This window comes from Numida meleagris, unplaced genomic scaffold, assembly GCF_002078875.1.
Source record: "Numida meleagris isolate 19003 breed g44 Domestic line unplaced genomic scaffold, NumMel1.0 unplaced_Scaffold339, whole genome shotgun sequence".
NCBI lineage: Eukaryota > Metazoa > Chordata > Aves > Galliformes > Numididae > Numida > Numida meleagris.
The window spans coordinates 15,197-35,735 of NW_018364566.1; the positions used below are offsets into that span (position 1 = coordinate 15,197).

The window sequence follows — 20,539 nt, forward strand, 5'->3', positions numbered from 1 at the left end:
TAAGAAGCAGGCATTCTTTTATTACAACACTGGATGCATGAGAGATCTGCTCTGCCTATCATACATACCTGGCATGAAGAATCTTCAGCTTATATATGTTACTTGAGTTACGTATGTAAAGGTTTTCCCAGATGGTACTTACGTACTCAGTACTTTCCCGAAAATCACTAACGTAGGGTTCTGTGTCCTTGCACGTGCTCGGTCTTTCTGTGGTGGTGGTCCTGGGACCCTTGGGGTCCTTTGGTGTGTCCTTCAGTCGAGCTCTGTGGTCCTTTTTGAAGTTCCTCTCGTGGGACGCCTTGCTGAGAACAGCACCAAACTCCGGTTCCCATCATATGAGCGGCCTCGTGGCTGTGTAAGCAGGAACCTTCTGCAAATAACCAGTCTCAATCTTCTGTTACCTAAAAACTTGTCATGAAACAATTCCCTCCTTTGCGACTTACAGGGTATGCCTGCTTCCTTGACCACCTAGTTCTTATACCTTGAGGATACACCTGGACGACTGTACATTACTGATGGAAGGTAATTTGCATGTACTACTATATAAGGCAAACACTGCAGAAGCTGTACACTTCCCCATTATTACTTGCACTGGCTCCATGGAACTTGCATCACTATTGCTCACATCAGTCTTTTCCTCTGAAGTCCACAGCTCAAAGTTACAGCTCCCTTGCACCAACTCCCACTCTCCTTCCTCAGAGAACCAGCTGCGCATAGGCACAGAAGGTTTTCTCTTTATTGTCAACAAAGTAGATGATACAACTGAATGATTAGCAAAACACTCCCCTCAACTGGATGCCACGTCCCGGCTGCATCCAAGGAGGTCTACCTTCCATAGGGAATATTTGTAGAAGAAATGTGTTAGATGTAGACAGGAATGGACAGATATGAACACAATTAAGAAGCTGACTAAAGAGTTCATTAGACTTTTGAGAGATGGGACAAGTTTCTAACTCGCAGCAGCCAAATAGTTGGCAAGTATATGAATGAACAAACAGCAAAGGGAAAAGGAAATGTGGAGAGCAGTGGGAAGGGCACACATCCAGATTGCCTGCTGAAAAGATACCCTTAACCACAGTCAGGAGAGCTAGAAACACCTGGAGGGTGAGGGAGATCATGTAAACAGCAGGGTAGAACAGAGGTGGAAGTTGAGCATGGGTTGCATGAACACTGGCACCAGGTGTCGGTGCCCCTGTGCCTGAAGGCATCTGTGTCCGCCAAACACAGTTCTCGAAAACATTCTTTGTCCTTTTTGTAAAATAAAAAAGAAAAAAAAAAGGAAGAAAAAAGACATTAAATCTTCTCAAAAACTATTGCCTTTTAAGAAAAAAATAGCTAAAAACTAAGACCCCAAAGCACTGTAGAGAATGGAAAGTTTGTTGACACGTTTTCTTTCATTTCTTTGTTATTAATGTCACTGACATTAATTAACATCTTTCAGACCTACAGCTTCAAAAAATGTTCAGTTTGTGTCTTGCACAGAGCCTGGTACCCCCAGATTTTCCCTGCATACAATTCTCCATGACATCTCTCAGTCTTTGCACGGAGCAAGCAACAAGCCACGTATATGGAGCTGTGTGACTTACATGCTTCTGTCAACACCATTCTTGCTGTTTTTCTGCTGTGCTGTGAAAATTTAGGCAGGCTGCTGGCGTAGGTGTGCAGGAACACCTTCTGCTAACATCCACTTGTCTAAGATCTCGTTAATTGTGAAAATCATACGCAGAAACAGAAGTAGCTAAGGGGAGAGCTGCATTAAACACAGCTTTTATATGGAAGTTAAAAGGAAGGCATTAGAAAGAATATAAAAACGACAAAAACAAGTAAGAAGCAAGGGTATTACATCTATTGTTCCTGTTAATAGATGTGAATAGTTGAAAGCAGACTGTGAACTGGATACAGGAGGAAAGACTGAAAAAGAAAGCACATTCTTACTGAAAACCAATTTAAAGCAGGAAAAGCCTCTCATTGCTTCCCTGTACTCAGCTTAGGTCTCAAGAGACAATGCTGAGCCTGTGAGTCAGGAGATGACTGTCAGTGCATCGTGCAGTACAACAGCTGGCTTCCTGCTGATCTGTCTGGTGTTAGAGTATCTGGAAGACAATGCAAATACTAAACTGGCAAAATGAAAGCAAACATTCAGCTTCAGTTCCAAAGTGCAAATTGTCTTCCTTCCCCTCCCTTAAAATCTAGAACTGTAAAAAAAAAATTGTATGTATTAACAACAATATTCTGAGAGTGACAGATGCAGATGCCTGGCATGCTGAAATTCAGTACTGTTAGTAATCTGTCTGTATTTGCTAAGTCCATATTGGTTAAGCCTTTATTACGTGACACCACCTGACTTAAGATTGACAACTCAGTAAACAATGCACCAACAACAGAAAAAGGTGAAGTTAATTCCTTAATTAAAGTTTTGTAATAGTAACTAGAGGGGTGAGAGCAGGTAATTTTTAGGAATTTCCTGCAGAATTTGTTGGAAACCAAGGTGAAAGAGGCTTTTAGGTGTTACTACCCACATCTGGCTACAGCAGATTTCTGTGGTATAACCCCATTCATTGCAATACTGCAGTGCAAATCCATAGTCTTCCATAAAGTTAATCTTGGTGTCAGTGAGAGGAAAATCAGGCCTTCCATTAAGAGCCAAGACTTACAATAACATAAAACATTTTAGTGTTGACCTGAGAAAATTACTGGAGTAACTGAGTGTTTTTGATGTTGCATGCTGAACACCCTCTAAAACAAAGTGCTCATTTAGCATTGAACTGCTTTTATAGTAGGGTATTTAAAAGGAAAGGAAGAAATTAGGAAAAAAATAGCATTTTCCCCTTGTGTTTATTATCTTTAATGAACTGTTTTCTGGCTCCCCAAAGCTTCCAAATCATCTTCACACTCCCTGAAATTAAGTTAACACATTACAGAACAGTAGTTCCTCCCCTCAAAACAAGTTTCCACACAAACCTCAGACACCAAGATGGTTGAACTGGGACTTGCCAGCTTTAAACTCATTTCTTTCAGAGACAAAAAAAAACCAAACAACAAAACAAAGAATAGCAGTACCCTCAGACAACAAACAGCACCCCAGAACCATAGAACACCACCTCAAAACAAGGAACAGAGCCCAGAGCAGGGCAACAGTATCCAAAACAGAGCAGTAGTACCCAAAACAGGCGAACGCTGCCCCAAAACCAAAGAGCATTTCCACAGAACACCAAGGTACATTCCCTCAAAGCAGCAAGGAAATCAATCAGAATAATTTTTTTAGGGTGAGGGTTTTTCACCTACTCTCCTTCTAAAATGTCACAACAAAACCACGTACCTTCAGGAACTTAGAAAACCAGATTTCTCCTAGATTTCCCATACATTTTAAACCAAAACGTGAGTTCTTTGGAGCTAAGCCATGTTTTTTGCTCAGTTTTCCAGTTCCTCAAGCTCATCCATGCAAGCCGGGTCCAGCCTCTTGATCTCAGTCTCTGTAGAAAGGAAAAAATGTCAGTGCAAGAAGGAAGAACGTCCCTGGCTATGGCAAGGCACCACTGCTTCAGAGCTGCTAAAAAAAAAACAAGATTTGTATAGAGGGTTTAAGCGAAAAGCATCAGTTTGGGTTAGGGTGAGATGTGATCTGGGTTCCCACCAATTTCCATCACTCACTAGGAATTAACGTAAAATTTTTCAAAGATGTTTTATCCCCAAAACACCAAACATTATTATGTATATATGCAACAATATTTTAATCTAAAAAATTGAAGATTTGGAAGATGTTCTATCCTAAAAACAAGGAACATCTGGAAGATGTTTTATCCTTGTAAGTCAGCCCTGTCCTTTCAATCTCAACATTATGATTGACTGTAGAGAATGAAGAAATAAGACCAGATAATTGGGGTTCACCCACTTGGTTTTTCGTATTGGAAATCACACACTGGTCTCTTTTCACCATGTTGAGTCTCATCTTCGGAAAACAAAGAGAAAAGGGGAAAAAGAGAAAGAAAACTTAGAGAAACAATGGAGACAATTACAGGGAACAAAGCTCATTACTTGGTAGGTTATTAGGAAAACACAGGGACCACTCCAGGGTGCTCACCCTGCATTTTCTAACTGGGAAAAGTGTGAAAAAAATGCACCTGGGGTGGGAAGGGTAAGGGAAATGAATCACAGAATAGAATTGTTAGAATCCCGTAACAGAACATGGAAGAGGAGGCAGCAAGGAGAAACACAAAGAACAGAGGCTGAAGAAAGCAGAAAACAGGCCAGTTCCTTGCAAAATGGGGCAGGTCAGTGCGCTTAGCCCTGCTCCTGATCCTTGTAGTCTCTTTTCTTATTTTATATCATTATTAAATTATATCTTATCTTCTTATTAAATCATTTCTCAACTCTGTCTCTGCAAAGCCTCACTCCCTGAGTTTATTTTTTTGTTGTTTTTTTTTTTAGCAAAAGCTAAGTTCCAGCTACTGCAGAAGTGAAAACTGGAGGCAGCAAGTGGTGAGCTTTGAGTCCTTTGCTGCACTGGAGGAACAGGGGAACAAGGGGACAGGGGGCACTCACGGAAATGTTCCTCTATGCAGTGCACAAGGTGCGTGCTGTGGCTGTCCACCATGTTGAAGGCGATGCCCTTCTTCCCGAAGCGCCCTGTCCGCCCGATGCGGTGCAAGTAGGTCTCAAAATCTGGCTGCTTCTGACAGTTGATGGGAAGGCTGAAGTTCACCACAATTGTGACTTGGGTCACGTCAATCCCTGAGTGACAGAGGATTCTCAAAAGAGCTTTCTACAGCCCTAAAAGCCATCTCCCAACCCCTTCGGAAGGTTGCTTCTTAACTGTTGTGCACACTGGACGAGACCATTGCTTCACTTGCATTTCTGATCACTTTTTCTCTCAGATTCCCATTCTAATCCGTCTTTCCTTGCATTTCTGATCATTTTTTTCTTTTTGTGATCACTTAACTTACATTTGTCATCCCTTTTGCCTTTGAGTCCCCACTGTGATAAATTTTTCCCAATTCACAGAGTCATATCGACAAAAGCCTCAGCTTTCATGATAAAATTCTGCCTCTCATTGCATGGTTGGGAACTTGAAGCGTGGAACCTAAGTGCTTAAAACTGTTCAAAGTAAAGGGATTTCTACATGACAGGGCTCACAGCAAAGGAATTTCCATAGGGCAAGGGGAAAGCAAGAGGATTTCTACCTTTCAGAGTGTACGTTTTTGGGACTGACCTCTCGCACAGACATTGGTGGTGATGAGAACCTTCTCCTTGCCGTCACGGAATCTCTGGATGACGTCAGCTCTCTGCACAATGGACAGCTCTGCCGTCAGCATGGCCACCTGGTGCCCATCCTGAATCATCTTCACCGAGAGCCAGTCTGCACTCCGGCGGGTCTGCATGAGTGGGAAAAGGCTGACCTTCCCTAGCAGCTCTGCAACTGCTGCTCTCAATCAATTATCCTTCAGCTTCCCCAAATCCTTACTACCACTCCTCTAACTTAATGCCAAAGCATCACTTTACCAAATCCTTGCTCACTCAGTGCCAGTGCTTCACATTTCCAGTGCCCATGCTCCTTTCCATTTAGCCCCTGGTGCTTCAGAATAGGCAGAGCCTCAAAATAAGGCAAAAATGAGCAAGAAGTTGGGTCACAAAGTGCCTTCACTAGACACAAACTATAAAGGCTGAGGAACACGGCATGGTTTCCATGCCATGTCCACCATGGTAGTCAAGTAAACGTGGTCCCAACTATTAGGCGCTGTTACCACACTGAGTTTTAAATGCTGTCTGTGTGCTTCCCATCCCTCCCTTGCATCTGCTCCCTCATTGTGGCTATCTGTGGAGCTGCACTGAGGTCACACTTGGGTTGACCATGCCAGATGGATCACTAGCAGCTCACTGCTTGCAGATGAACTGTACCTGGCAGAAGATCATGGCCTGTCCAATGGTGATGCTGCCGTAAAGGTTGCAGAGGGCTTCGTACTTCTGCTCCCAGTTTCTGCAGACAAAATAGTACTGCCTAATGTTGGTCAGAGTGAGCTCCTCCTGTCGCAGCTTGATGATGATGGGCCTGGAGACAATCTGCAGGGCAAATTTCCAGACAGTTTCCTTGAAGGTGGCAGAGAAAAGCAGCATCTGGCAGTCCTTGGGGAGAGCCCTGGGGCAGGAGAAGAGCTAGTCAGACCTAGCAGCTCATTAGTAGTAAGAATTCATTAAAAAGAGGAACTACATAGCACTGTGGACTCAACAGCACTGACAGTTTGTTAGCCCTTGGAATTCATTAGCATTGAGGACTGACTTATACCAGAAACTTGTGCACTAGCACTTTTTGGTGAAAGTCTTACAATTTAACAATGAATGCGAGTCTTTTGGGAAAAAAAAATACATTTTGGATAAAGGAAGCCCTTTGTGAAAAATCTTAACTTCTTCCTCCCTCCTTTGGCATTTTCCCATGCCAAAAGCCAGTTTCCATGACTCACCTCTGGATGCGGATGCTCTGGGAGGAGAATCCCTGCGTGTCAATCATGATGTCAGCCTCATCCAGCACAAACATGCAGATCCTCCTCATGTTGAGCAGCCTCCGCTTGAAGCACCAGTCCAGCATGGTGCCCGGTGTGCCAATAACAACCTGCTCCTCCAGCACAGTGCCTGGGGACACTGCCGAAGGGGGGCAAAAGAAGGGAAAGAAAGGGGTGAAGGGTGGCAATAAAAAGGAGAAAGAGACATGCAAGTGGTGGGCAAAAAATGGGAGATAGGTGAGGGATGGGCAAAAAAAAATGGGAAAGAGATGGGAAACGAAACAAGACAAGGGACAGACAAGGAACAAGCAAGGAACAGTAAAGAAATGGACAAGGAACAAGGAAGGAATGGACAAGGAATGGGCAAAGCAATGTGCGAAGGGGTTTCCAGCAGGATACAGACTCAAGAAATCGTAAGTTTCTGTCAGTGTGATACTGTTCTTCCCTCACTTCCTCAGTTTCAAAGAGGAGCTCTGTCACAGGTAGCAATTTTTGAAGTAAGTGCTTCCCTGCAGCTTTCTGGTATCGGATACCAGCAAAATGGATGTCAAAAGAAGCCACTGGCTGTGAGGGCAGCTCCTTAACAGCAGTATACATGAATGCAGGTTCCTTCAGCAAGCTGTGCACAACCCCTGGCAGTTCAGGGCTTAAGGAGCATCTCTATATTCACTTAGGGATTGCTAACTGCTGTTATCACTCACTCATCAGGGCTGGACTAACCTCTGTTGCCCTGCACAGCATAGGTGACCTTGATGTCATTGCAGAACTGCCCCATCTTCTCCACCACGTGGCCAATCTGCAGTGCCAGCTCGTAGGTGGGAGCCAGACAAAGGCACTTGGGGGAGAGAGAGGTGTTAGGCAAGAGCCAAACATCAAAAATCATCAAAAAGCATTGAAAAGTATAGCTGCAACCAGGAAGCTGGGGATTATAATGACCAGCAATTAGGATGTTTGATATTAGAGACTTCAATAAACTGTAACCAGGATGCCTGAGATTACAGTGAGCAGTAACCAGGATCCCTGAGTTTATGATGAGCAGCAATGATGATGCTTGAGATTACTGGCTTCCATACAAAACGGACGCAAACTCAGAACTCTGCCTACGGACATCCCAAAGCCATACCTAACGGGAGCAAACCCAGATCTCCGCCCTCACCCAGCATCCCAGTGGCTCACCACTGCTGCATACCTGTGGGTACCTCTCAGCACCTTTCACTCTGCTCAGCATTGCCAGGACAAATGCTGCAGTTTTCCCCGTCCCGGACTGGCTCTGTGCAATCAGATTTTGGGGTCTGCAAGGGAAATTACAGCAGTAAAAGTTTGGGATGTCCATGCTGGCACCTCACAGGGGAAGCAGAACACTGGGGTTGGTTCATCCCTTCTGGCAGGGTCAGGACTCACGGATGTGCCATCATGATGGGCAGAGCATTCTCCTGGATCTTCGATGGCCTGTTGAAGCCCATGGTGTACACGCCCTGTAAAAGCTCCTTTTTCCTGTGAAAAAGCACAACCCGAGGCGTTCTATAGGAAATGGGGTGTGCAAAGCCAGGTGCTGGGGAACTTACAGGTGCAGCTCCTCGAAGGTTCTGATGGAGAAGAGCGGTGAAGAGGGGTCCTGCTGCAGCACCTCCACTTGCTGGCTGTTCTCTACCAGTGAGGTGTGGAGCAGCTTGTTGAGCAGCGAGCTCTCAGCCAGGTCCTCTGCAAAGGACAGACAAACATGAATTTCCAAAAAACAGTGAATCTGTGAAAAAAATGGATAAATTCATGAGAAGAATTAGAAGCAATGAATTCATGAAAAAACGGATGAATTAGTGGAAAAAAAAGCAGTGTGAGAAAAATTGATGATGAATTTGTAAAAAAAAAAATGGGTGAATTCATGACAAAATTGTGGGAAAAAAAGAAAAAATCTCATGAAGAAATTGTGGAAGAAAAAATGCACTGGATTCAGTAAAACAAACAAACAAACAACAAAAAAAAAACAAACCACGATGTATCCATGAAAAGATCACAGCAAAAAGCACCATGAATTTGTAAAAGAAAAGAAAAACATGAAAAAAATGACTTCCTGCAAAATTTGTGAAAAAATGCAACAAATTCATGTAAAAGTGATGAATTCGTGAAAAATCCATGAAAAAGCAATGAATTTGTTAAAAAATGATGAAATTATAAACAAAGGGACAAATTCATCAAAAAAGCAATGAAATTGTGAAAAAATGTGTGAAATATTTGAAAAAAAATAGATGAAAAAACTAATGAAAATATTGTGTAAAAAGCAATGAAAAAGTGGTGAGCAGCAAGCTCTCATCCAGGTCTTCTAAATAGGGGGAACAAAGCATGAATTTGTGTAAAAGAAGTAATATATTTGTGAAGAAGAGAAAAAAATGTTTAAAAAGTGCAAAAATAATGAAAAATGTGATCAACTCATGAAAAAGTAGTGAAAAATGTAATGAACAGGAGAAAAAATAATAAATTTGAGGGGAAAATACATGAACCTGCAGGAAAAAGTGAAAAAAAAATTGTGGAAAAAAGTAAAAAAAAATTGTGGAAAAAAGTAAAAAAAAAATGTGGAAAAAACTGAAAAAAAAATGTTAAAAAACCCAATTAATTTGTATGAAAAAAAAAGTTTGTAAAGTAATGGGTAAATTTGTGAAAAGAATGTGAAATAGAAAGCAATGAATCTGTGAAAAAAAGGATGTATTCTTTAAAAAAAGCAAGGTGTGAAAAACTGGTAGCAAATCTGTGAAAAAATTGGGTGAATTCGTGATGAAACTGTGAAAAAAAAAGTTAAAAATTCACAAAGAAATTGGAGTGACAAAATGGAATGAATTCAGGAAAAAGAAACTAACATAATGATATAATGACTTGAGGAAAAAACAAGTTGAAGTCATGAAAAAGAAGTCATGAAAAAAACAGTAGGGAAAACATCAATAGCTCAAAAAAATGATAAATTTGTTGGGAAAAAGAGATAAATTCATGAAAAAAAGTGATGGATTCAAAAAATTTATGAAATAAAGCAATTAATTTGTGAAAAAAAAGTTGTGAAAAAGTGATGAGTTTGTAAAAAGTTTGTGAAATAAAGGATGACTGTTAAAATTTTTGAGATAAAAAGTGATGCATTTCTGATAATTTTCTGGAAAAAGGAAAAAAAAAAGAGAAATCATAAAAAAGACCTCCATGAATTACTGGGGGAAAAAACTGATAAAACTGAGAAAAATTCAAAGAAAAAAAAAAGACCTATGAATCCATGAAAAAAAAAGTGATGAATTTATGAATTCAAAAACTGAATATTTATGAATTCATAAAAAGCAATTAAATTCTAAAAAAAAGAAAGAGGGAGGGATTTTGGAAAAAAAAAAGTGCAGGCAAAAAACATTAATTCATTAAAAATAAGATAAATTTGTGAAAAATTCTTTAAAACTCCACTATTTTGTGAAAAAAAAATCATGAAAAAAGGCAAGGAGTTCTTGGAAAAAAATGCGAGCTTGTGGGAAAAAAAAAACAAAAAAGTGATGAATTTATTAAAAATTGCTGAAAAAAACTACAATGATTTTGTGACAAAATTGTGACACATCATGAAAAATGTAATGAATCTGAAAAAAGTGAAAATGAAAATGAATTTTGCAAATTTTGTTTAAAGAAATGAATTTGTGAAGAAAATGTGAAGAATGTGACAAAATTGTGAAAAATCATGAAATATGTGAATTCTTTAAAAATTCTGAAAACAATGAATTTGAAAAATTCATGAAAAAATTCAAGGAACAAGAGATAAATGTGTGAAAAATGTGTGAAAAAAAGCAATAAAATCTTGAGAAATGCACCAGTTTTGTGAAAAAAATAGTGGGATAAAATTTCAATTAATAACAAAGCAGTGAATTAGTGAAAAACTTGGGGAATACGAAAGTAATGAATTCATGGAAGAAAAAGATAAATTTGTGAAAAATCATGGTGAAAAACCAGTGAATTTATTAAAAAACAACAAAGTGGTAAAAAAGAAATGATGAATTCATGAAATGAGAAATGTTTGAGGAAAATACATGGAAAAAAAGCAATGAATTCATGAAATAACTGTAAAAATGAATTCTTGAAAACAGGTGATGAATTTGTGAAAACTCTGAGGAAAAATAACGAATCTGAAAAAATTTCAGATAAAAGTGACGAATTCTTGGGGAAAAAGAAATGATAAAATTGTGGAAAAAAAAAAAAAGCAACGGATTTGTGAAAAAAAATTGTGGGAAAGTGATGAATTTATGAAAAAGTCGCGGGAGAGGCGACTGCAACCGGGGCTGGGACTCATCCCCAGGCGGTGCGATGTGGCGCGGCGCCCCCCACACCGCGGACAGCCGCTGACGATGGCTGGGGGCTCTCAGGGGACGCTGAGGCCCCGGCGGTCCGCGCCGTCCCCTCTATCTCCAGAGCCGGACTGAGGCCCGCACCCACCTCTCTCCTCTTCGTCGCTCTCCTCATCCTCTCTGAAGCGGGAGGGCTCTGCGGACGGGAACCGACGGGGAGCGCTCAGCACGGCCCCGGCCGAGGCTCTGTCCCCGGCCCCATCCCCAAAGCCCCGCGCCGAGGTGGGACCGCGCACCTCCCTCACCCCGACGGTGCCCGGGGAGCTCCCGCCGAAGGCCCGGGGAGACGGACCCCTCCCGGCGCCGAGAGGTGAAGCTGTCTCGGCCGAGCGGCTTGGATCTAGGGTAGCCGCCCGGGGACGGGCTGCGCCTCGGCGCCCTCGGCCGCTGGGGCCCTCGGCCGCCTGACGCTGCCGCCGCCATGGAGCCACCGTTCGACGGGGAAAATGGCGGTGGCGCGGCTGTCCCGGGAGGGGGGGGGAACGGCGGCGGGAGGGGGTGTGAGGGGTCATGGGGTCAGGGATAGCAACAAGGACCCCACCATAGAGTGCGAGGGGATATGCAGACAAGGATAGGGACAGGAATCCCACCATGGGCTGCGAGGGATCATGGGGACGAGGGTAGGAACAAGGACTCCACCATGGGGTGTGAAGGGAAGTGGGGACAGGGATAGGAACAGGAACCCCACCATGCGGTGTGAAGGGATGGGGGACATGGAAGGGGCTTCCATTCCCTTCTCTGTCACCACCCAGGTAATTGGGGGTGGAGCCACTGCTGGCAGTGTTGTAGGAGGACAGGCTCTCAGCACCGCAAGGCACACACACTGAGGCCAGAAGTCCCCAGAAATACTGGAAAAATGCCTTTGGAAATCTTCCTGTAGGAATTGAATGTTGTTTCTGCATTAGATATCGAAAAAGGGGAAATGATCTAAAGAAGTAGAGCACAGCGTATTTTGTAACTTGTCCTTAGAAACAGCTAGTTTGAAAAAGTAGAAATACCATATATTTCAGTAACATATTTTAGAAATACAGTTGTTGAATTATGTGATTAATTCTCACTTGTAAAACTGTAATACTTGTGAATAGTATGGGAATAGTATTATGGACTGGAAAGCATGCTGTAAGGCTATTCTGTTTGGATAAGAGACCCTCAGCAAAAGGTAAGCAGACTTGTCAAACATCCAAGAAGCCAGGGCCTCCACACAAGGCCAGACTGCCTCACTCTGTGGCTAGGTTGGGATACAACAAGCAGGCATCAGGATGCCCCCCTCTATCCTCCTTCCACACTTATCTCTATCCAAGAATGAACAGGTGTCCAGAAATAATGGCCGAGTGCTGAGGAAGCAAGTTAATTACTTAGCAATATACATGCTTTGCTAGCAACACTTTATGTTCAGCCACTATCTGTATGTTTAGTTGAGCGTCAGGAAGACTGTGAACCTGAAGTACTCAGCCAATGAGGAACCAGGGGAGGAAAAGATAAGTGTCGAGTAATGGGGCATAAAAGATGTAACACTGCTTTCTGCAGGTGCGCCTGCTTGCAGGATGCCCGCCACTGCAATTGCGAATAAAATCTGCTTTTATCAGAGATACCGTCCTGATCAATTATTTGGATATTTCCAACATTCCCATCAGTCCAGTAGGGCTCTCATATTTGTGCTCCTTATTGTTAATTAAATATTAACACATCAAAACATCTTTCTCATTTTAACATCACTTTCCAGGCTCAAGTTTAAGTTATGGACTGTTTAAAAAAGTGTAGGAGTTCTGTAAAACGTCATGTAGAAGAAATGTCCCCATGCAGTGTCTTGTCAGTGCCCAGGCACTGCCACAGAATCTTACAACCCTAGAAACCTAGAATCTTACAGTCCTAAAAATGTAGAAACTTAGAATCCTAGAAACCTAGTATCGGGGAATCCTAGAATCTTAGAATCCTAATGTCCTCGAATCCCAGAATCATTTAGGTTGGAGAAGACCTCAAAGGTCATCAAGCCCAACGAAGGAGATGCCATGCCACAGAAGTCCCTGCAACTGTTCCCCAGCATCACAAGCTCAGGGATATCTCCATGTTATCCCCATGTCCCCATATCCCTGCAGTCAGGGGATGTCAGGCACTGGGACTCGGTGGCTTTGAGTCTGGGTGCCATCAGGATCCCAGTGCTCAGTGCCTGTCCTCTGACCCCTGGCTCCTTCCCACAACCAGGTGCAGGGGCTGGCTGCATGCTGGGTGCGGTCCATGCCAGGGGGCTCTGCAAAGCTTGGAGGCATCTGGGGAGCTGGGAGGGGCCCTGGGGGGATAAATGCCGCCCTGGCCTTCTGCAGCCTCACTCAGCTCCTACGGAGGAAGATGAAGGCAGCCATGCTCCACCTCACACTGCTCTCTAACCCTCTGCTCCTCTTCTCCATGTGCCTCCATGCACATGCTCAGGTGTGGGGATTGGGTCTCAGTGACAGTGGCTGGCTGGGGACCTTCTTCTCTGTTGCCACTCTCAGTTCCTTTTCTTTGGGTCCTCTCTGTCCCTTGGTTCCCTCTCTTTGGGGCCTCTTGGTTCTTTCTCCTTGAGTCCTTTCTCTTTGGGTGCCCTCTGTTCCCCCTCCTTCGGTCCACTGATTCCCTTTCTCTGGGTCTCCTTGGTTTCTTCTCTTTGGGTTACCTTGCTTTGTTCTCTTTGGACCTCTGTCCCCTTTCCTTGGATCCTTTCAGTTTCTTGTTCTTGGGTCCCCTTGTTTCCTTCTTTGGGTCCCCACCTCCTGGTCTCCACCCCCCCCCCCCCCAAGGTCCCTGCATTCCAAAGACTCCTGATGACAACTGGGAGCAATTGGGTCTATGATGACCAGCAAGGATTTTCCCTCTAAGTCCAAGGGAGGGCCATATAGGGTCGAGGTCAATGGGGACACCCATGGGGATACTATTCTCGATGAACTCCAGCCCAAACTGTCCTTCATCCTCCTTCCTTAGCTCCTGGAAAATTTTGAGGTGAGAGCAAGCGAAGCTTTTGATGAAGGAGTGAGTATTGGGGTGCCCTCAGGGTGCAGCCAATTTGGGGAACCCTGAGCCCTCTGTGGGCTCTAAGCATGTCCTGGTGCCCACTGGGGTCTCCCCATTTCTCCCGCTACAGCTTAAGTTGCTAAGAGGGAAGCGGGCCCTCCTGCATGTCGTGGTGCTGGAGCTCCCGCAACCCACAGTTGTTGATCTTCTTACCTAGGTGAACGACATTGGGTGTCCCCTGTCCCCAGAAGAGTCCTGGGCTGTAGGGGGACACCAAAGAGCTCTGAGTTGGGAGGCATGGAGGAGATCATCCATGATCCAAGGACAGCACTGTCCCTATGTGGTGCAGGCAAACATCACAGTACCATAGGGACCTCATAAAGTCATCGTAAGTACCGGAACGTTCTGGTGCCATCCAGACTCTCTGCGGACCCAAAGGGTTCTGGTGCCATACAGACCCCATAAGGTCACCTTCTGTACTTTGTCTTTTAGGATGGCACATTGGTGTGACCCCTGTGCTATCCCCTTTCTGTTGCATGAGGACTTGATCATCCCTAGATGTCCCCACCAGATCCTCTAGAGGACACAGCCCATTGTCCTGTAATAAACACCAATAAAGATCCTCAGCAAAGCTCCTGTGCCCGTGTCCCTGTATTCCCGTGTCCACATGTCCCTTCGTCCCTGTGCCCATCTGACCCCTTTTATCCCTGCAGTAACCGCATTATCGTACAGTAACCCTATAATTCCTATAGTGGCACTGTTATGTTTTTCCTGCAGTAACCTCGTTACCCCTGCAATAACGCCATTATTCCATGACTCTGTGGCATTCATTTGGGTTGAAGTGTGGAGATGGCACTGGGTGACACCGAGGGTGACACAGTCCCTCAATGGGTGGTACTGGGGGACACCAGGGGTGACAGCACCTCAAGGAGCACCGTCGGGGTGACACAACCCCTCAGTGGGTGGCACTCGGTGTGCTGTAGAACCCCCAACACAATTTCTGACCCTTTCGGGCGCCCACCTTTCGGGGCAGCTACAACCTCTCTCCCACCCTCAGACTCGCCCGCTCTCCAAGCCAATGGCAGCCATCGCCCAGCAAATGGCAGTGCATCCAGCCAATGGGGACTCGCGGTGGCGGCGGGGAGAAGGAACAGAGGGAACGGCCACGCCCTTTTCTTCTTTTCCTCCCTTCGGGTGCAGTGGACGAAATGGCAGCGCCAGTTGCATAGCAACAGCGCTCGGGCCCACCCGGAGGCTTCAAACACCGTTTGGGCCTAACTCAACCCCCTAATATTCATCCTAATCCCTTAACTGGACGGATACCCTACAGTGGGGATAAATCCAGCCCGAGGGCAAACCCTGCCCGGGTTAACTCCTGCCTGGGGTGCGGTATTTTGGTTGCGGGACCCCGGTCCTGGGGCAGCCCAATGGGCCGGTTCTCGTTGGTCTGCAGGGTTGGACCCGGGCAAAGGGGAAGAGGAAAAGAAAAAGGAAGAAGGCATTTCCAGGTCCGCCTGCCCCACTGCCGAGTGTCGTACCCCACGGTGAGTTCCTCTGCCCCAGCTATGATCTCCTTCTCCCTGATTTGCCTGGCAGAAAGCTCCTGCCCCACGGCAGGGCCTGCCACCCGTTTGCAAGCGTCCTTCACCTCATCTCAAGGTGCCCTACAGCAACTTCTTGTACCCTGTTTCAAGATCCGCCACCCACACTGAATCTCAGCAAGCTGTTCTGCCCCACAGCGCGCTCCAGCAATGTCTCCTGCCCTGCAGTGAAGAAGTCTCCAGCACCATGGAGGACCCCATGATCCCCCTGCCACTACATCCACATGGTAGACCTCAGCAGCAACGTCACTTGTGATATAGGTTGGTTTGTTTAGCAATAGGGATTAGTACATTAGTTTAAGAACCAATATATTAGTTTAGCAAAAGGAATCCATTAGTGATAGCTCTGAAACTTTCCGTTTGAGCTTTAGTGGGTGAACAGTCAGTCTTGTTTTTCCTCAATAATTTTGCACTTGGGACATAAAAGAATACTTTTATCTTCTTCCTGAATGATTTTGTCTCATGAGAAGTACTGGAGTCACAATAGAATACTTTTATCTTTTGCCTAAAAGCATGCAAGGACATTTTCCTTGGGCTCTACGTACATTGTTTTTAAAAAGTGGTTCACTGTGGCCTAATAAGCCATGGAAATCTTCCAAACTGGGGAAAAGTGGATGGAAGTGGGTCAAAGGCTTCAGTGGTGCAACTGATGGTGGAAAAAAGGGCAAGAAGTAGGTGAGGACTTGACCACCCTAAATACCGCTGAGCATGCCCAAAGGGACATTAGCACATATCTAGGAGTCCTTGAAAAAGAACGAATATGCCAATGTTCTGCATATGTATGTCTTAACTGTTCAAATGTAGAACCTGAACTCTGAGAGGGTGCGCTTGCTTGTCAAGTCATCCAGTGCGCATCATGAGGAATAAAGGAATGCCGCTTTCTAATGCCATATTGGAGTTAGACAGTTTTCTTCCCGGATTTCGGATGACAATTTTTGGCAACCCAGGTGGGGCTCTGCAACTGATATCTCATGGACTGAAGGACCAGAGGGGACCTCCGTTCAGCACGCACACCGAGTGATTCTTGGGGAGCTCACCCCGTTCCCTTCTCCATTGGGACCAGCTGCAAGTTCCCTGGAATACGGTAAGGCATTCCTTTTTATTGCCTCTGGTAAAGGGTGACAGAAGTCTGTATCATGTACGGAGAACAAGGGGAAGGGGATCCCCGAGTAGGCATCCCACACGTGAGCAGGGAGACGTCCCGAGTGTGGCGGGTGGGCTCCCATGTTTCCCAAAATAACAGGGTGAAGGGGTGCTTGAGAGCAGCCCCCTAAGAGAAACAGGGTTCAAGTCCCCGTTAAAGGGGGTGCTTGAGAGATTCAAGCCCCCCGAGAGAAACAGAAGCACTTGGTTTATTGTTAATTGTGTTACATTATGGTTGCCGGCATTGTGATTTTGTATGTGAACATGGGTATGTGAGTACTACTGTAACGGCACCGAGCTTTTTATTTTTTTCTGTCTCTGTGGTGTGTGTATGTGGTGGATCTGCAGACTGTGTTAAGCTTTGCTTTTTACTTATGTAGCTGCTGCAGTCTGTGTGTGTTATGGTGTGTGAAGGCAATTTGCACATTCCAGACATGGAGGAGTTGGTTGTGGAAATTGCAGAGGAAACTTGTTGAAAATTGTAATAATTGGTGGACTACCTGTGGAAACCTGGGGTCTGTGGAAAAACAACAAATGAAGTTCCCATCTTGCTGGGGGATATTTGTTATGGCTCTCCCTGAAGGAATTTGGTGTACAACCATGCCTTGAGGGAGCCGGCAGACTCAATTACTGAACAATTTGGGGAGGGACAACTGTCCAGCATAAAATGTATTTAGATTAGAGTGTATTTAGATTGTTGAGATCGGTTGCAGTTTGCAACGGCCAAGATAGATGAGTACTGGAACGAGAAACCCCTGCACCCCCCCCCCCCACCCAAGCAGGCTCACAAACAGGGTGCTCAGAGAAGGAAAGAGCTGGGCAGAGGTAGCTGCCCAGCTCCTGGTTTGGCCAGCAGAGACCTGAGGCAGGCTCCTGGTGGCCCTGAAGCTTGCAGGGAGGCTTTCCTCTCCCTGTGGAGGTCCATGTCCTCCTGTCCAGAGCCTTGAGGCACCATGCCCAACAGGCTCCTCTCTCCTCTTCCAGCACAGTTGAGATGGCACTGGAAAGCAAAAGAGAGAGGATCCTGAATTCCTGTGTCAACAGTGTCTTCTTTTTCTTCCAAATGTGGACATACCAGAAGAGGGGAAAAAGCTCTGCCCAGGTATGTTCTTGCTGAGCTGCCAGAGCCTGAGTCCCTTTAGGCTGCTCCCTGGCTCCTTGTCCCAAGAACACTGGAGACTCAGGCATGGTGGAGGCCCAGCTTTCCTTTCCCACCCTCGTGCCTTCCTTGGGGATGGCGTTAGGGTGAGGTGCCCCGTGCAGTGCTGCAGGTGCTCTTCTACAACCCTCTGTCCTCTTGCAAACTGTGACAGCAATGGAAATCATGCCTTGGTGCACAACTGCCACATCTCCAGGGCAGGCATTATCTTTCAGGTCTGGCTGTTTCAAAGAGAGGGGTAACTGAGGGAGTTCCACATGCCAAGGGACTTGAGTGTCCCTGCTGTGGTGGCATAGACTCCTGGCACCTGTCCTTCCTGCACAGGATCCCATCCCTGCAACTCTGTGCTGCCTTCCCAGTGGGGCAGATCCCAGAGCTCCTGTTGGAGCAGCAGCTCCCAGGGCGGAGACCAGCAGCTTCTCTCTTTGCAGGCACTGCTGCACTTCATCAACTACCAGCACATGCTTGTGTGTACGAGAAGCCTGAGCGTGTGCTTCAGTGGATGCTCTCATGTTTGATGGAAAAAGTAAGGAGCCAGGCACCCTCCAGCCAGGCTCCCTCCCCTTCCCTGCATCCCAGAGCAGCTCAGGGGTGCCTGCAGCCGGGGCACAGCTTGGAGCTCTCAACAGAGAGCTCCAAAGTGAAGGTCTCCACCTTTCCTTTGCCCCTGCTCTTCCTTCTCCAGACCCTGCTCTGCCTCCACTCAGTCCTTCCCCTGCCCCCTCTCCATCACCCAGGACTGGTACAGTACCAAAAAATGTCAGGAAAAGTGTGACTCAGTCATCAAGGTCTACTTCTCCATCGTGGGAGAGAGCTCCTGGGTCACCTCTGCCTTTTCAGCTGTGGAGAAGATGCCACTAGATACCCAGCTACAGTTGCATTTTATTGCCTCTATGCATCCATCAAACAGGAAAGCAGTAAGATAAGATGGGATGAGCAGTATCACTCTGCAGACAGACATCTGCTGCTGTGCCTGCTTGTTTCCTTTGTTATTCTGCTTGGTGGAGCCTGTCCATGAAGTCTGCAGGTTCCCTGAACACCTCTGCTACTGCACCTCCATCGTTCTTGAGCTCCCTCTTGTTCCTAGCACTCCTCACCTTTTGCTGTATAATCCCTTTTTTGTTTATAATCCCTGTCCTACTCTCCTCACCACAGGGATTCTCCCCATGGGTCCCCTCACCACTGATCTCCCCAACCATTCCTTGTTTAAAGCACCGTTCACTGTTTGCTAAGCTTGTTGCCAAAACGATGTTTCTTCCTGACCCCCTCTGTTCCCTCCCCTTTAGAAACAATGCTGACAGATGAGATGGAAGATTAGGTTACCTACAGCTCTGAGAGGAGCTGTAGGATACAAGTTTCCCCTTGTATGCCTTGTCCAGTCCCAGGGACATTGCCAAGGTAACAAGCTCCAGCCTTCCTGGGAATCTCATGGCCTCCATCTGAAAAAACCTGAGGAACATCCAAGTGAAGGCAGCACAAAGCAGACTGGATGAGTGTGCCTTGCATACGTCCTGCCCAACTGATAGCAAACCTCCAGCAAGGAGCCAGCTGGGCAGACCACGTGGTGCTTTCAGTGAGAGAGGGTGAGTCCCCTCCACAACATCTCTTCCTCAGTGCAATTAGAAGAGCATTGTGGATCTCCTCTGGGAATCTTCACAGCACCGTGACTGCTGCTTTGGGTGTCTGCAGGTGGAATACACTCCAGGTAGCTAGTGTGCATTTCTCTCTGTACTCCCAAGTTGAAAGGGGAGGAGTCAAGAGAGATATTTCTTTCCAGAATGTAAACAGTAGCTTTTTTTCTACAAGTCTGTTTCCACCCTTTGCCATTAAAATTTAAATACTCCTTGCAGGGATGATCTAGGGTGGTTTTTTTTTTTTTTTTTTTTTTTCCATAATTAATAAAAAAACTCTCACGTTACTTTCTGATTGTAGGTGGTGTCTGACTCTGTGCATCTACAAAAAGCCCTTGAAGCCTGGTGAAATACATCTGGGCTGACTAAAGAAGCCTTATATTGTCTTTGGAGTTACTGTTATGACCTAAGTGTTACTTCCTCTGATCCTAATGTTAATTTAGAACTTTATCCCAAGAAAAGTGTACCGATCATTTGCCCTGTTCTGAGTTGTGGTGTCTCTTGTAAGCAGTGGTGTTTTTCAGCCCACCAGTCTGTATGTTCCTTGGACGTGCCTTCGGAGTCAATGGGTGTATTTCCATAATTCAGCAGTTCATAACTACCTCTCATGACCTTCTCTCCATTTATTTGTTACACTTCCCTCAAAGTTATCAGAGACCAGTGAAAAACCTGGAGAGCTGTACACTAAGGGCTTGCATTAGTGAAATTTGTCAAAATTCTGTCACTTGGCGTAATTTTGCAAATTGTTCCATCTTAATTGTAGTAGTAATTGAAACCTTTACATAAAATCAGAAAGCCCAGGCTTTCAAGGCAAACATACATCTTGTGAACATTTCATATAAGAAGGTGAGTTTAGTTTTTAATAGCATAGTCTGCCACAGCTTGGTCATGAGTCTGAGTTAAAGCTACCAGGAGTAGACCAAGAGTACAGCAAAATATAAATGATCTGAAACTCACATCTCTCTTCTGTCCATGTTGTTTGTTGCTCTCTCATCCAGCACTCTACAGTGTCTTTCCAATCATTTTTCACACTCACAGGCTCCCAGGCTGTTCCTCAGCCTCTGTCCCCAGCACGTGTCCCTGAGACAGCCTCCCACCCTGCGTGCTGGCCGTTACCACAAAGAAAACCCTTGTGCAAGCTGATGGGTGCTGGGGGCAGCTGGGGCACCGC

At 45.5% G+C, this 20,539-nt stretch overlaps 1 protein-coding gene and 1 long non-coding RNA gene across 9 annotated transcripts in view; one reads left to right on the plus strand and one right to left on the minus strand.

The window, feature by feature from the left end:
- The window catches only part of LOC110391284 (ATP-dependent RNA helicase DDX25-like), a 13,929-nt gene extending 2,556 nt beyond the window's left edge, over positions 1-11,373 (minus strand). Inside the window, exons 1-11 of one of the 6 annotated variants that reach the window (XM_021383104.1) lie at positions 10,935-11,373; positions 8,060-8,195; positions 7,896-7,988; positions 7,684-7,786; positions 7,215-7,329; positions 6,456-6,633; positions 5,896-6,133; positions 5,210-5,372; positions 4,543-4,731; positions 3,320-3,473; positions 143-2,093 (exon numbers count right to left, since the gene is read on the minus strand). In XM_021383104.1, coding sequence (XP_021238779.1) covers positions 3,412-3,473; positions 4,543-4,731; positions 5,210-5,372; positions 5,896-6,133; positions 6,456-6,633; positions 7,215-7,329; positions 7,684-7,786; positions 7,896-7,988; positions 8,060-8,195; positions 10,935-11,358 — 1,701 coding nt within the window. In that variant the 5' untranslated portion in view covers positions 11,359-11,373 and the 3' untranslated portion in view covers positions 143-2,093; positions 3,320-3,411. Of the gene's footprint in view, positions 1-142; positions 3,474-4,542; positions 4,732-5,209; positions 5,373-5,895; positions 6,134-6,455; positions 6,634-7,214; positions 7,330-7,683; positions 7,787-7,895; positions 8,016-8,059; positions 8,196-10,934 lie in introns of those variants that run through there. The other 5 variants (XM_021383107.1, XM_021383105.1, XM_021383103.1 and 2 more) reach the window with 5 other exon arrangements.
- Positions 11,374-13,964: 2,591 nt separating this feature from the next.
- LOC110391286 lies at positions 13,965-19,593 on the plus strand. Of its 3 annotated transcripts, XR_002434033.1 has the most exons (5): positions 13,965-15,378; positions 15,574-15,696; positions 16,383-16,519; positions 17,563-18,263; positions 18,423-19,593. It is a non-coding gene; the product is annotated as an uncharacterized LOC110391286 (long non-coding RNA). The 3 variants fall into 3 exon arrangements; XR_002434032.1 differs by having other exon boundaries at positions 15,494-15,696; positions 17,563-19,593; XR_002434031.1 differs by having other exon boundaries at positions 17,563-19,593.
- The last annotated feature ends 946 nt before the right edge of the window (positions 19,594-20,539 follow it).